Source organism: Neomonachus schauinslandi, chromosome 11, assembly GCF_002201575.2.
Source record: "Neomonachus schauinslandi chromosome 11, ASM220157v2, whole genome shotgun sequence".
Taxonomy (NCBI): domain Eukaryota; kingdom Metazoa; phylum Chordata; class Mammalia; order Carnivora; family Phocidae; genus Neomonachus; species Neomonachus schauinslandi.
Window position 1 is genome coordinate 72,095,671 of NC_058413.1, and position 14,856 is coordinate 72,110,526.

General features: G+C 36.4%; 1 protein-coding gene across 1 annotated transcript in view; it reads right to left on the reverse strand.

Annotated features, from left to right (window-relative positions):
- Positions 1-273: 273 nt before the first annotated feature.
- SLC36A4 (solute carrier family 36 member 4) overlaps positions 274-14,856 on the reverse strand; it is a 32,276-nt gene continuing 17,693 nt past the window's right edge. The window contains exons 8-10 of the mRNA XM_021679120.1: positions 12,108-12,277; positions 6,253-6,422; positions 274-1,088 (exon numbers count right to left, since the gene is read on the reverse strand). Of these exons, the coding sequence (XP_021534795.1) occupies positions 787-1,088; positions 6,253-6,422; positions 12,108-12,277 (642 nt within the window). The 3' untranslated portion in view covers positions 274-786. The remainder of the gene's footprint in view (positions 1,089-6,252; positions 6,423-12,107; positions 12,278-14,856) is intronic.

The window sequence follows — 14,856 nt, forward strand, 5'->3', positions numbered from 1 at the left end:
GATCTCAAAGCTGAGTGGTCTTGACCAAGTTAGTTAACCTTTCTGCGCATGAATTTCCTTAGGTAAGAAATAAGGGAATTGTGTTGGATAACCCTTAAAGTCTCTTTCAAATTTGACTGAAACACTAAGTCAGGATCTCACACAGTGCCTCAGTTTTCATTGTGTAGATCAACTACCATCAGAGAATAGTGTAGAATAATTCTGGTTGTAGGGATTTCTGATGCTTACATTAGGGTTAATGAGTTTTCTATCCTTCCAGGGATGAACTTTAAGTATTTGGCTCTCTAGTAAAAACACAATTTAGGACATTTTTATATTATACACAAAGTACACTCTGATATTCACCGAGACAGTGAGAAGATTTTTGTTAACTATGTCCTTCTTTGATTCTCTTATTGTTAGAACCCTGTTCTCCCCTCAACTGAGTGGGGAAAGAGGAGCATGGGTATAAAAGAGAATCTTCGTTAGATTATTTCTGATTGAATGAAGAATAGTGGAAGTCTTTTTATTCTTTAATTTTTCTACATTTTAATTTCTTAATTTTGATTTAAAAAATTTTCAAAACTAATTTTTTTGAAATTATTGCTAATAGTTAAAACCAATAATCTGTCATAGTTTACCACTATCGGTAAAGAATTACAGTCTACTACTAAAATACCATTACTGTGCCAAAAGAAAAGAGAATTTGGTTCTATTTTTAAGCACATGGCAATATGTTCTACTAGTTCTTATTTTCATCATTTTCAGAATCAAGACAAAAGGAGAAGACTCATAATTCTGCTTCCACTATTTCAAACCAGATGGAAAGCAGGTTGAATTCAAATTTAGAGAAGGGTTTTGTGGTGCGCCAACTTTGGGAGTAGGATAAATAATTTCTTCCACAGTTACATATGTACCTAAGAAGAATCCCACAAGTCCAGTGAATGCTATGGAAGTATTTTTCAGGACCATCCACAGGCTGTAGTGTTCCTTAGAGAACGTAAGAATCTCAACGAAAGGTGGCAGGACCAGGGCCAGGGTGCTGCTGCTCACAGCCCCGACCAAGGAAATCACAGCATCCAGACGCGGGATCAGAATCGCTCCGGCACCTAGGAGATGAGAAGCCGTCGTCTCCTTACTTACATACTCAGTACTTAAAGGAGTACTAAACATAGATAGTGGGTATGGCAACTCTACTTGCCTTTATAACTTTTCTGAATTATTTCAAAACGAAAAGTTAAAAAATAATAATAATAATAACGTACCACTGCTTTCAACCCGATTTTCATCCAAACTGCCGGCAAGCTTTCCGAAAAGCTCTGATCTGGCACCTTCTCGGTCCTACTTACCCTTCTCTTGCCGAAGATACCAACAGAGGGCCTGTAAAAACTCAGACTCCCATTCCTTCCTCAAACCTGCTAAAACGGCCCACTGATGGACTTGCTGAGGGTCTGCAGAGGCCCCCAGAAATAACCCCGGAGCCCTCTCACAGAGGACTCACAGCTACGTCACCCTGCTACCAAGGAGGATTTCATCACCCCAGTTCCGGCTTTGGGGGCTCCACTGATGCGTGCATTGGCGCTCCCTAACTTGTCTCCTAAAGTTACCATCTTCCCTCTAATCTTTTTTATCCCTCCCTCTTTTTTATGTATTTATTTTTAGAGAGAGAGCGAGCAGGGGGAGGGGCAGAGGGAAAGAAACTCAAGCAGGCTACCCACTGGGCATGGAGTTCAATGCAGGGCTTGATCTCACAATCATGACCTGAGCCGAAATCAAGAGTTGGGCACTCAACCGACTGAACCACCCAGGTGCCCCAACCCTCTCTTTTTATTTCTCAGTTTACATACTTTTGCTTTTCCCATTTCTAGCCTCCTGGTCTCTTGCTGAACTTTCTTGGTGTATATATAATTTAACTTGGGCTCTGTAATTAACTCTTCCGTTTGCAGCTTGTGGCTCTCGGTGTTTTTCACGAGGATGTGGTATTAATTTGGAACTACTAGGTTTGTTGGAAGTATTTATTTCCTATTTAATTTCTTTTGAAAGCTAAAACCCTAAAAGTTATTTTGAAATAATAAACCTAGCCTCACACCTAGAGGACTGAAGTGTGGCAAACATTCCTAAATAAGATACATGACTTTGAAGATGTTGCAGCTCTAAACTAGAAATGCTTGATAAAGTGGGTTCCCTATTGAATAGAAGCTTGCTACATTCCTTTAACATTTTTCTCCAGGGAACTATAATCATAACTCCCAAACAAAATTAGGACCTTTCAAATTTCATTGACAACATCCGTTTCATGGGGGACACACTTCTACCTACTTATACTAGATGGCAGTATAAAAGGAAGACCAGACAAGCAGGACTAGAACATTGCCATCTGAAGAGCCTCTCATTTGGGGATTCATTTCTCCTCATTCATGTTTTTCAATAATCCAGCTGTTATTAGTAAAAATCAAGTGAAATATGGTTGGAAAACCATGTGGAGGAACACTATAGGTTTTTTAGAATTTGTTCATTCAGACTAAAATTCCATTTATCAAACACTTTCATTTTTTTATTTTTTATTTTTTTGAAGCTTTTATTTATTTATTTGAGTGAGAGAGAGAGAGAGAGCACAAGCAGGGGGAGCATCAGGCAGAGGGAGAAGCACGTGCCCTGCTGAGCAGGGAGCCCGATGCGGGACTCAATCCCAGGACCCTAGGATCATGACCTGAGCCGAAGGCAGACGCTTGACTGAGCCACCCAGGTGCCCCTTATCAAACACTTTTAAATCATGAAATTTATCAATTAGCTGAAGTCATCCCATAAATCTTATATAATCAATAGATATTTGCTAGTTAAAAAATGACTTGAAGTGTTATTTGGTAATGCTATCAGTCAATAAGGAAGAGAAATATATATATTTTAGGCAAATTTGATATATAAAAACTCCAAAAACAGGAAGTCAAAGGATAGTCTGGGATACGGAGAATTTATTCATTATAAATATTTACTATAGGATTACTGTAAATAGGCTGCCCTATGTCATTTACAGACAGGTGTTATGAATAGATCTATTAAATACTAATTAAGTTTATTCAGTATTTTCCAAAACTATATTATAGAGAAAAAGAATGTATCCTTAAGGCACAAAATTTCCTCTCATTAAAAAAAAAAAAAAAAAAAAAACAAAATTAAAAAAAATTTTTTAAAAAAAAAAAAAAAAAAAAAAAAAACAATTTTAAGTCCATTCTTTGCATCTGCAGGGTGAAAATACAGAGAAGAAAATACAGAGAAAAAAACAAAATACTTGATATTATAACATCAACAACAAAACTGTGAGGAACACTCCAGCACATACATTTTAATTACACAAATAATTAATGGTATTCCCCACGTACCACCTAACTAGAATATGAGGAAGATACAGCTTTCCTCACCTGCAATGGCAACTAACTGAAATGAAGGATTTTAGTGTGTCTTCTCTAATATTCTACAAACTACTAAGATTTATATTTTTTGGTACTTTGCAGTCATATCTCCTAAAACCATAAAGCAAACTCCCAAGGCCAAAAAATTTTCAAATTAGAAATAGTGGAAAGATCAACGAATTGGACAATAATAGAAATAAATAGTACTTAACATATTTTACAGATTCAATTCAAACATGGAATTAAACACTGGTCTCAGGGGCGCCTGGGTGGCTTAGTCATGAAGCGTCTGCCTTCGGCTCAAGTCATGATCCCAGGGTCCTGGGATCGAGCCCCACATCGGGCTCCCTGCTCAGCGGGAAGCCTGCTTCTCCCTCTCCCACTCCCCCTGCTTGTGTTCCCTCTCCCACTGTGTCTCTCTCTGTCAAATAAATAAATAAAATTTAAAAATAAAGATAAACACTGGTCTCAGTGTTCATTATAATTCAAAATTTAACAGTTCTTTCTACAGGTTTGCTTGTAAAATAAAAGGTATTTATTGTAGTTGATGGTGGCTGTTGGCCAGCTTCTATTCACCTTCTCCCTCACCTGTGAGATGCCTCTATAGCAAGTAAATGCCGAGAGAAAACAGGTAGAAAAGAGTCTGACCCATCCTTCCAAGCGTTTGAGTTCCACTAAGAAGATGCTTTGAAATGATGAATCAAATGCTAAATAGAGACTTGGGTGTAACCAACACAATCCAAGCTGATAAGCTCACTGCTTTGAACACCAATACTACAAACTTGGAAAGGATTATGGAACACGGAAAGATGCTCAATTTTCAAAGCACACCCAGCTGAGCCTCCACTCTCACTGCTAGTGTCACACAGCCTGCTCTGTGGACATTACAGGGTCCCATCAGCTGTCCACACACTCATCCGTAAGGAGCCTGCCCCCCAACGCTTGTCAAGTGCTTTACAGAACAGATAAAAAACAGTCCTGTCATGCATATCGGCTGGCTTTTACTTTAATTTGGAAGCATGTGCCAAAGACTCCAGTGAAGCTCAGTGTCCGATGATGTGTCCCAGTGAAGTAGAAGGGAATACTACCTGGTTTGTGTTCTCTTTGTCCAAAGCATGCCATAACTGTAACCCTCATTTACCGTTGAGTAGCTTTGACTATTTTTAACTAAAAAGAGAGAAGTGGCAAAGAAACACCGGCCATTCTCTGTGTCATGAACTCAGCTCTTGAGGAGAGCCCCTGGCTTCTGGGAATAGACTCATGGTAGTGGATGTACAGACAGAGCACTTTGACATAACAATGGTGGCCAGTGTGAAGAAGTGGGTGAAGTTACTGAGCTATCACAAGTTATTAAACCCCATTAACATTTTCTTCAAGCTCCTTCAAGTGAACTTCAGTTACTAATTTCAAAAGGAGAAATGCTTTCAGAGCAGAAGTCTTACATCTATGATAAAAGGATTTGTACTGAAATCAGCCTTTTTATTTAGTACGGTTGTTAAAATATCAATAAAAACAATGTGTAAGAAATATTTCAAAATGTCTTAAAATAATTTTCTCCTACTGACTGTTTTCTTCGTCATCAGAGTTTGGGCTCATTGACTTCACTCTTCAATATGATTTACCTTATTGTTGCTATAATTCATTTAAATGATTAATTTGGAAAAAAGTTTTCCTTTACTTTTCCCAGCTTTGCCTTTTCTTTAGATCTAGGCTAAGCTCCACCCCAAGCTGCTCACTGAAATTTATAGTTGCCCCTAATTTCTAGCTCTCTCATTCTCTCACCTTGACTGGGCCAAGATGGTTACTCATATCTTCCACAGAAAGCTGACCCATTTCCAATGGTCCCTGGTATCATTCTAGATAATCGCTGGTTCAGTATTATGGTCATCTTATATTTGCGGTTATAGCAATAATGGTGACAATTACAACTTCTGGCTACTTTGTTAATATTCTTAAACCCTACAAAAACGCCATGAAGGAAGTCTTCATTTCTCAGTTGAAAAAAGAGGGGTTTACAGATGCCATGGAACTTGTCTAAAGACACCAGCAGGTGAGTGGTAGGTTTGAACTGTCAGGTCAGTGTGACCCCAAAACTCACACTATTTCCACTGTACCAAAATCAAGCTTCTTCTCCACAGGTCTCCATAATTAGTGCTCCCTGGTGGAGGCATTTTATAATGTGAAACCTCAAGACGAGATTACACACATTCCTTCAAATAATAAGCAAAATTAGCCACTGAAATTATTAAAGACCAAAACAAAACAAAACCCATTTCTATAGGTAGTCATGGAGAGTTAAACTGTTAAATATACAAAAGTTAGCAGAGGGCGCCTGGGTGGCTCAGTTGGTTAAGCGACTGCCTTCGGCTCAGGTCATGATCCTGGAGTCCCGGGATCGAGTCCCGCATCGGGCTCCCTGCTCGGCGGGGAGTCTGCTTCTCCCTCTGATCCTCCCCCCTTGTGTGCTCTCTCTCTCTCATTCTCTCTCAAATAAATAAATAAAATCATTAAAAAAATATTAAAAAAAAAGTTAGCAGAAATTAAAAACCCAAGGAAAACTAAAACCAAAGTAAAATGTATATCAACAATATAAGGAGTCCCTTACGCACCTGATTTAAATATATTTTAATCACCACTGATGTAGTTTTCAAAATAATAATTTAATTAGTTCTTTTAAGTATAAGAGGCTCTGGTTTATGTTTTCCTTATACAGTAGTAGAATAACAGAATTTTAATCCAAAAAGTATCTCAGTTATGTAAACAAAATTGTTTTTAAAATATTAAAAAATATACTTAAGTAGCTTCATTATACAAAATTCAACAAGAAAAAATTATGATGATATAAATGTGTAGTAATACTTACACGTAATAGCAACCAAGAAGGACCTTATCGCAAATTCACAGATTTGTTTCCATTTAGCATGAAATTTGGATGTGATCACAGGGATGATGATCTCTGCCGGAACATAGAACTGAATTGAATATGTCACAAAGATGCCAAAGGAATATAGAATTTTCACTGATTGATACAACCTGTTAAAAAAATATTTTAAAATTCAGTCATTCTTTTTTCCCCAGATTTACTGAGGTATAATGGATGACACTGTAGGTAAAGTGTACAATATGACTTGATATAAGTATACACTGTAAAAGGATTCCAACTATCGAGTTCATTAACACCTCCATCACCTCACATATTTGCTTTTTTTTTTCTCTCTTTTTGGTGAGAACACTTTAGTTCTACTCAGCAAATTTCACTTATACACTACACTGTTACCAACTATGGTCACCACATTATACATTAGATCCTTAGAATTTCTTCACCTTACAACTAAAAGTTTGTACTCTTCTATCAAACTCTCTTTTTTCCCCATCCACCAGCCCCCTGGCAACCGTTAAGTCTACTCTGTTTATGTGAGCTTGATATACATATATTTTTAAATTAGTTTTTTAAAAAATTTATTTATTTATTTTAGAGAGAGAGAGCAAGTCTGAGTGAGAGGGGGAGGGGCTGAGAGAGGGAGAGAATCCTCAAGCAGACTCTCTGCTGAGTGCAGATCCTGATGGAGGGGCTCCATTCTAGGACTCTGAGATCATGACCTGAGCTGAAATCAAGAGCCAGCCACTTAATCGACTGAGCCACCCAGGCGCCCCTATATATATATTTTTAGATTCCACCTATGAGTAATACCATGCAGTATCTGTCTTTCTTTCTTTGCCTGGCTTATTTCACTTAACATAATGCCTTCCAGGTTCATCTACACTGTTGTCTTAACATGAATCTGGCTTTCTTCTTTTTATCTTTAATGTTAAGATAGGTAAGAAATCCAACACAAACTTAGGCCAATATCTTACTAATTAGATGTTTATAAAAAAAAAGCCAGCTGATCTCTACTAAATTTCTAGATGACTGGTGGACAGTTCATTTTGACAAGCCTAGAGAGCTTGAATGTGGCAATGCAAAGGTTTGCTGGAAAGATTTCATTGTAGGCTAAGCCAGTGTGCTAAAGGCTACACTGTGTTCCATGAAGAGTTAATGCTTTCTCAATTCTCTTTTAAAAATTGAGCATACTGTTATGTCTTTGATAACTTACTGGTCTATATATAGAAGAAAACTTCACATTGAACTCTGAGTTACAGTTCTCCTTGCTTAAAAATCTTGGTATGTCATTAGTTGCAGAAATGTCGTCATTCTTAGGTCCAAAAGGAGGGCATTTTAAATGGTTTCACCTTAAAAAGTTCTCCAGATTCTACAGGAATTCCACCTATGTTACAGTTATATTAATACGGAAATAAAGTTTGTGAGGTTGGGTTGATGCCCAGTGCTTTACAACAGCACAGCAATGTTCAGTTTTAGAAATATCTTTAGATCTCTGCATTGTAGATAGCCTCTTGTCAAAATCAGTGTGCACGTGTGGATAGAGACTTCGGTTGTCTGGCAAAAGAACACTTTTTAAATGTTGATAACGGCACAGAGAGAAAATGCAGAATCATAGGACTCAGAACATTATAGAGCCTACTCTCTTGGGTTATAGATAATAAAATTACATTGTGATTTTTGAAATTTTGAATATTTTACAATAGTTAAAATAAAAAACCCAATTGCTCTTGTATCCTTTTAAGAAAACAACCGGAGAGCAGACCGTGGATCGAATGTGCCGCAGCATTGGGGTAGTGGTTAACACACGTGTCCTCTCTAGGCCGAATCATCCTTGATAGTCCCAGTCGTCCCTTAAGAGTCCTGCTTTCCCACCTGCAAAGCCTATGCAAGGGAAGAGTGTTTCTTTCTTAGGAAAAAATGAAATCCTTTTAAAGAGATACGAAATATTCCACTTTTGGTAAAGAAAGGCCTCAACATTAATTAGCCTTTAAGCTTATTTCTGATGTCTTAAGGTTTAAAGTAGCAAAGATTATAAACAGTTCTCTAAACTGCAGCCACGCGGGAAGGAATTCCGTAAGTCTCCTCCCATGATATATGCATCATAGGAATGAGTAAGAGAAAGGAAAAAAGTCGAGTAGAAATAGATTTGAAAATACTACAAACATAATTAAAGAACAAAGGAACTCCTTAGGGCTAGCAACGATAAAATCTTAATTTTAAAATGATTTCAGGATATATTTCTCAGCTTGAGACTTAAAGTTTAAATATAAATGGTCAAGTTACTGCAATGCACAGAATAACTGAAACACTCCTGCTCCATATACTCTGATATGTAATTATAGATAATTAAATGAATATTCTTATCAGTTTATTAGAATATTCCTTTTGTTCGAATTATCTTTTAACTTACATGTTTTTAAATATGGTTAACAATATATTTAAAAATACATCACTATGCGCATAGGTATAATTACTTTTCTATTGATTTAAAACAAGTTATACAGGCTAAGAATCCGGTTATTATTAACGCAAGTCAATAAGATTAATTAGGTATTACACAGAGTACAAATGGGAAATAAAATGGTATGAGTCTTTTAAAAGCTAATATACATGCTATTTATCAACCAAAGAAGAGTAATAAAGATGTTTAAGAAAAGCACTGCAGTCTTTTGAAATCAATTGTTCTATTTTGACTTCTTTTCTGTTTTAAGAATCTACTAGTTTCTATGTTTGCCATCTATATTTTCAATCACTCTATTTTTCTCTAATCAACTTTTCTATAGATATTATCAACCTTTGTTCTCATTTTGGTTTTAAGCAAGCATCTATGTACTCAGCTGCAGAAATGAAGAGTTGAAAGAAGAATCTACCCTGTAAACTCTCTCTCCAAAGGATAAAAAACTTTCTTAAAGTTGTAAGAATTTGTTTTGAAGATATAGGAGAGCATAAACAAATTTTAAATAACACTTAATGCACATTAAAAAGTATTTTAAAATTCACTGCCAAAGTTTTGTTGTTTTGTTTTGTTTTTTAAGATTTTATTTATTTATTTGACAGAGAGCTAGAGCCAGAGAGCACAAGCGGGGGTAATGGCAGAGGGAGAGGGAGAAACAGGCTCCCCGCTGAGCAGGGAGCCCCATACAGGGCTCGATCCCAGGACCCTGGGATCACGACCTGAGCTGAAGGCAGACGCTTAATGGCTGAGCCACCCAGGCGTCCCTACTTATCATCTTTAAAACACAATCTTTGCTTCAAAATCTAAATGTGATACACTGAATAATACTACTCGTAACTAGTTTTAAAAGGTGATACCTCAATCAATAAACAGTTAATAACTTGGAGCTTCTCTAATCCATACTTGCTTTATCCTGGGGCTGCTTTCTAATTCAGCATTTTCTTGTAGGACTACCCGTTCTGAATTCATGTAAGTCACATGGCATCAAAAGCCCTTTACAGCTTCCCATCACTAGCAGCTATGAGCCCCCTAGGCTCTTGTGACAGCCAACGGCTTTTATACCAACAATAACCAGTACACTGCACATTCTCTGACTTCCTGGGCCTATCGCCTGAAGCACAGGGAGGGAAAGGAAGAAGAGACTCACACATAGTACAAGAAAGAAATTTTAGATATAATCCTATGATCATTCCAGTCCAAACTTCTCATTTTACAGAAGACTATCACTATATAAAGACAAGCATCTCCTCTGCATTATTCCTCAGTCATGGCTGTTATTTTAACTGTCCCAGAGGCAGAGACCATAAAGAAATGGACAGCGGGCCACAGAAGGCTTATCTCCACAAGGAAAAGGAATTAGCCAACACAAGTTCTCTGAAGGAGAATTACGTATCTTGACTTGCTTTCCGTCCAGATTTTTGTTTCTTAGGATACATGTACTATCCTTTCCTCTAAATGAAAAGCAGGTGACTAGCTAGGCTTTCTTGAACAGAAACAAGGATGTGATGGTCCCTTTTTTTTTTTTTAAGATTTTATTTATTTATTTGAGAGAGAGAGAATGAGAGACAGAGAGCACGAGAGGGAAGAGGGCAGAGAGAGAAGCAGACTCCCTGCTGAGCAGGGAGCCTGATGCGGGACTCGATCCCGGGACTCCACGATCATGACCTGAGCCAAAGGCAGTTGCTTAACCAACTGAGCTACCCAGGTGCCCCGTGATGGTCCCTTTTTAATCAAGACTTTGCAACTAGTTCTAAGTGTAAAGCCATACAATGAGGGATAAGGTGAGAGGCAGGAAAGGGGTGCGGAAAAAGGCAAGGATTACACAGAACTACTGCAGGGGCATCAGGGCTCCCTCAAGACTCAGTTGTGAACACCGACAGCATTCCCTGCTTGTCTCTCCCACTGTTCTTCGCCATGCTCTTCACTCTCTGGGAATAGGAACATCTTAACTTGACATGCATGCATACTCCCCCTTCGATCCCTTCTCTCTTTAAATATTTCTGTGAAGAAGAGTAGGGAAGAATTCTGAGATTGTTTCCACTTACATTTTATATTTGACTTATTAAAAGTACTTGTCAATTTTATTTATAAAATTATTCTTCAGATTTATTCTAAATATTATTCTAAGTTGGGAAAATACTATTTTCTAGACATTATATAGTAGTTGAAAAAAAAAGAATTATGCTACCATAATTTTTAGCCTTGATTATTTCTTATATTAAGCTGTTTAAGCTTCTAGCCTGTATTAAACTATTACAAAAAGAGGCATATTTGGAAGAAACAAAATTATATAAATAACTATAAGTTAATGAAATAAATGCTTAAAGTTATATATCTTGTTTGTGATCATGTCTCTAGTCTGAAATGAAGGCATAACATTTGACACGTTTCCATCATGAAATACATTTATAAAATGTGTCATAGCTAAAGTAGAATTATAATTATAAAAAAATGAACACACTGCATGTTTGCTCCTTGTGCAACCTGGAAACTATTCTAGGTACATTCTATCACAAATGGCTTCCTATATCCATTTGTTCTTACAACATTTTTGACTCCAATAAAAACCCAGGGTTCAGATGACTACTGAGAGGTAGACAAACTCCCAAGCTACCAATAGGATGCCAGTCAGAACACGTAATATTTAAAAACATCTCAGGTTTCACAGACTTCTATCCAAGCAGCTCAACAAGCAGTGGGACATTAATTAAATGAGCAATTTAACATTTATTCTTTGTATTTGTCAAAACTAAGGAGTTACTTTCTGTTTTATAAATAAGGGAGCACGTCTACATGGTAATTGCTGCCAATACCTTTTTAAAAATCTCCAGAGACCAATCTCTGGAAGAAGGAAAAAACCCTCTGTATTGCTTCATTTTGCAGAATATGGTTCTAATATTAAGAGAATATTAAGAGGCACCATATTATTTTTTAATAATGTGTCCTATCTGTGTTCTGAAAGGATCTGGGGTACATACCATATTAAGGCTGACCAGTAAAATAGTGAGGGTCATAAGTGATGGGTTTTATTATTTTATCAGGAATCCAGAGTGTTGGGTTTTTTGGCAGTGAGTATAAGTATTACATTTTTTATTACAGTGAGTCCATAGTAAAAGAATCCATATTTTACTTTTATATTTTACTCAAATTTGGAATATACTACAATTTTTAATCTTTTTAAAGAATCCCAAGAAATCTGTAAAATCATAGACGGTCTCCTCTGAAGATTATGAAAAAATTCTAGGTTACACAAATAAGAAATCACAATAAAATTTTTAAATGTTTAAACCACAAATCCAAAAATACACCTTTATCACCAAATATTGGTAAGCTATATCTATAAAGTATACAAACTAGGATTAACAAACTCATATCTACCTACCATACATCCTGGGGAAGATTTAATGTTATGCTGCCTTTGATTTCATCACGGAAACACATATATCCTAAGGTAGCTAATGTTACATACAAGGTTGTAACAATTCCCATGCCAATATTCAATGCTTGGGGGAAGCGTTTTGATTCTTTCATTTGATTTTCCAGTGGAAGAACCTAAGAAGAGAATGCAGGTAATACAAGTAATTTAAAACCATCTAGTAGCCCATCTTATATATACGCAAATTATGCTTTCTATAGTTTATATGCACATTTTATTTCCTTTAAAATAACACATAACTGCTGAATATTTTTCTTGGTGTTATATATTTTTTTTACACTACAGATTTTCAAATCCTTAAAATAAAAAGATCTGAAATTAGCTCTTGGCAGGCAAATCTGTCAGATTTTTTTAAATAAACTTTTTATTTTGGAATAATTTTAGATTTACAGAAAAGTTGCAAAGATAAACAGAAAACTCCCATATACCCCTGACCAGTTTGCCCTATTGTTAACATTTTAAACTACCAAAGTACATTTGTTACAACTAAGAACCAACATTGGTTCGTTACTATTAAACTCCATATTTTATTTGGATTTCACTAGTTTTTCTACTAATGTCCTTTTTCTGTTCCAAGGTCCCTTCCAGGATGCCACATTGCATTTTGTCACCATTATCTCCTTGGTCTTCTCTGATCTGTGTTGGTTTTGTAATCCTTCCTCATTGTTCATTATCTTGACAGTTTTAAGGAGCACTGGTTAGGTATTTGGTATAATGTCTCTCTGCTGGGATCTATCTGATGTTGTCTGCTGTCTGTACACTGGGATTATAGGCTTTAGAACAAGCTACCATAGAGGTGAAATGCCCTTCTCATCACACATGCTATCAACATGATTTGCCACTGGTGAAATTAACTTTGATCACTTGGTTTAAGGCCGTGTTTGCCAGGTTTCTCTGCTTATAAAGGTCTTTTCTTCTTTCTCATCATATTCTGTTCATTGGAAGCCACGTCACTAAATGCAGCCCATACTCCAGGGACTGGGGAGATTAAGCCATACCTCCTGGAGGGGAAGCATCTACATAAATTATTTGGGAATCTCCCCTATATATGTATTTATTTAATCATTTATTTATATTAGTATGCATTCATATATATTTGTTTTATACTGTGAATATGAATCCAAAACACTTATTTTGTTGCTCATATTGTTCCAGCTTTGGTCATTGTGAATTCCATCAGGTTGCTTCCTGTATTCCTTTGCATGCCTCCATTCTTTTGTTTTGTTTTGTTTTAGCATTTCCATACTTTCTAGCACTACAAGATGCTCTAGACTCATCTGGAATGTCCTTGTTTCAGCCCTAGAATCAGACCTTTCTCCAAAGAACTTCGGTTCTTTTGTTGTAGAATGGTATTTAGAAGTCCAGATCTGGGCGCTGGGTGTGCCTGTCGCTACTGTGTATCTCTCAGCTGAAGTGATATACGTGTGTACACACTAACCCAGGTATATTCATGTCTGTGATTGCTTCTATATCTAGCCATTTGTATCTGCTGTCAATTTAGTGAGATGAAAAAGTTATTTTTATTATGTGAAAAAAAAAAACCTTGAAAAAAAGGCTAATTGAAGAGTTAAGTTTTTTAAGGCAAATCTTCAGAGGTTTTGGCCATATGATTGACCATACAGTAAAAGATACTAAGAAATAATAACAGCAAGTATTTACTGAGTACTTACAACGTGCCAGGTATTTTTCTTTTTTAATTAAGATAAAATCTGCATATAACATTAGTTTCAGTTGTAAACATAAGAGTTTGATATTTGTATACACTGCAGAATGATCACCACAATAAGTCTAGTTACTATCTGTCACCATACAAAATTATGATTTTTTTTCTGTAATGAGAACTTTAAAGATTTACTCTCTTGGCAACTTTCAAATATGCAATAAAGTATTATTGCCTATAGTTGCCAAGCAAAATTGGCAAACCTTTAGCTAGACTTACCAACTAAAAAGGAGAGAGGGCTCATATAAATAAAATCAGAAATGAAAGAGAAGTTACTACTGATACTACAGAAATACAAAGGTTCATAAGAGACTACTATGGACAATTATATGACAAAAAATTGAGGAAACTGGAAGAGATGGATAAATTCCTTAAAATACACAATGTTCCAAGACACTGAATCATGAAGAACTAGAAAATCAGAACAGAAAGATTACTAGTAAGGAGATTAAATCAGTAATTAAAAAACTCCTAACAAACAAAAGTCCAGGACCAGATGACTTCACAAGCAAATTCTACCAAACATTCAAAAAATATTTAAATACCTATCCTTGTCAGATACTTCCAGAAAACCGAAGAGGAGGGAATATTTCCAAACTCATTTACTATGCCAGCATTACCCTGATACCTAAACTAGACAAGGACATGGAGAGGGAGGACGAAGGGGGGGGGGGGGGGGGGGGGGGGGGGGGGAGGAGGAGGGAAGAAGGGAAGGAAGGAAGGAAGGAAGGGAGGAAGGGAGGAAGGGAATTGTAAGCAATATTCCTGATGAACATAGATGCAAAAATGCTTAACAAAATATTAGCAAACTAAATTCAACAATACATTAAAAGGATCATATATCAAACCAAATTCAACAATACATTAAGAGGATCATATATCATGATCAAGAGGGATTTATTCCAGGGATGCAAGAATGGTTCAGCATCTACAAATGAATTAACATCATACACCAAATTAACAAAATGAAGGATA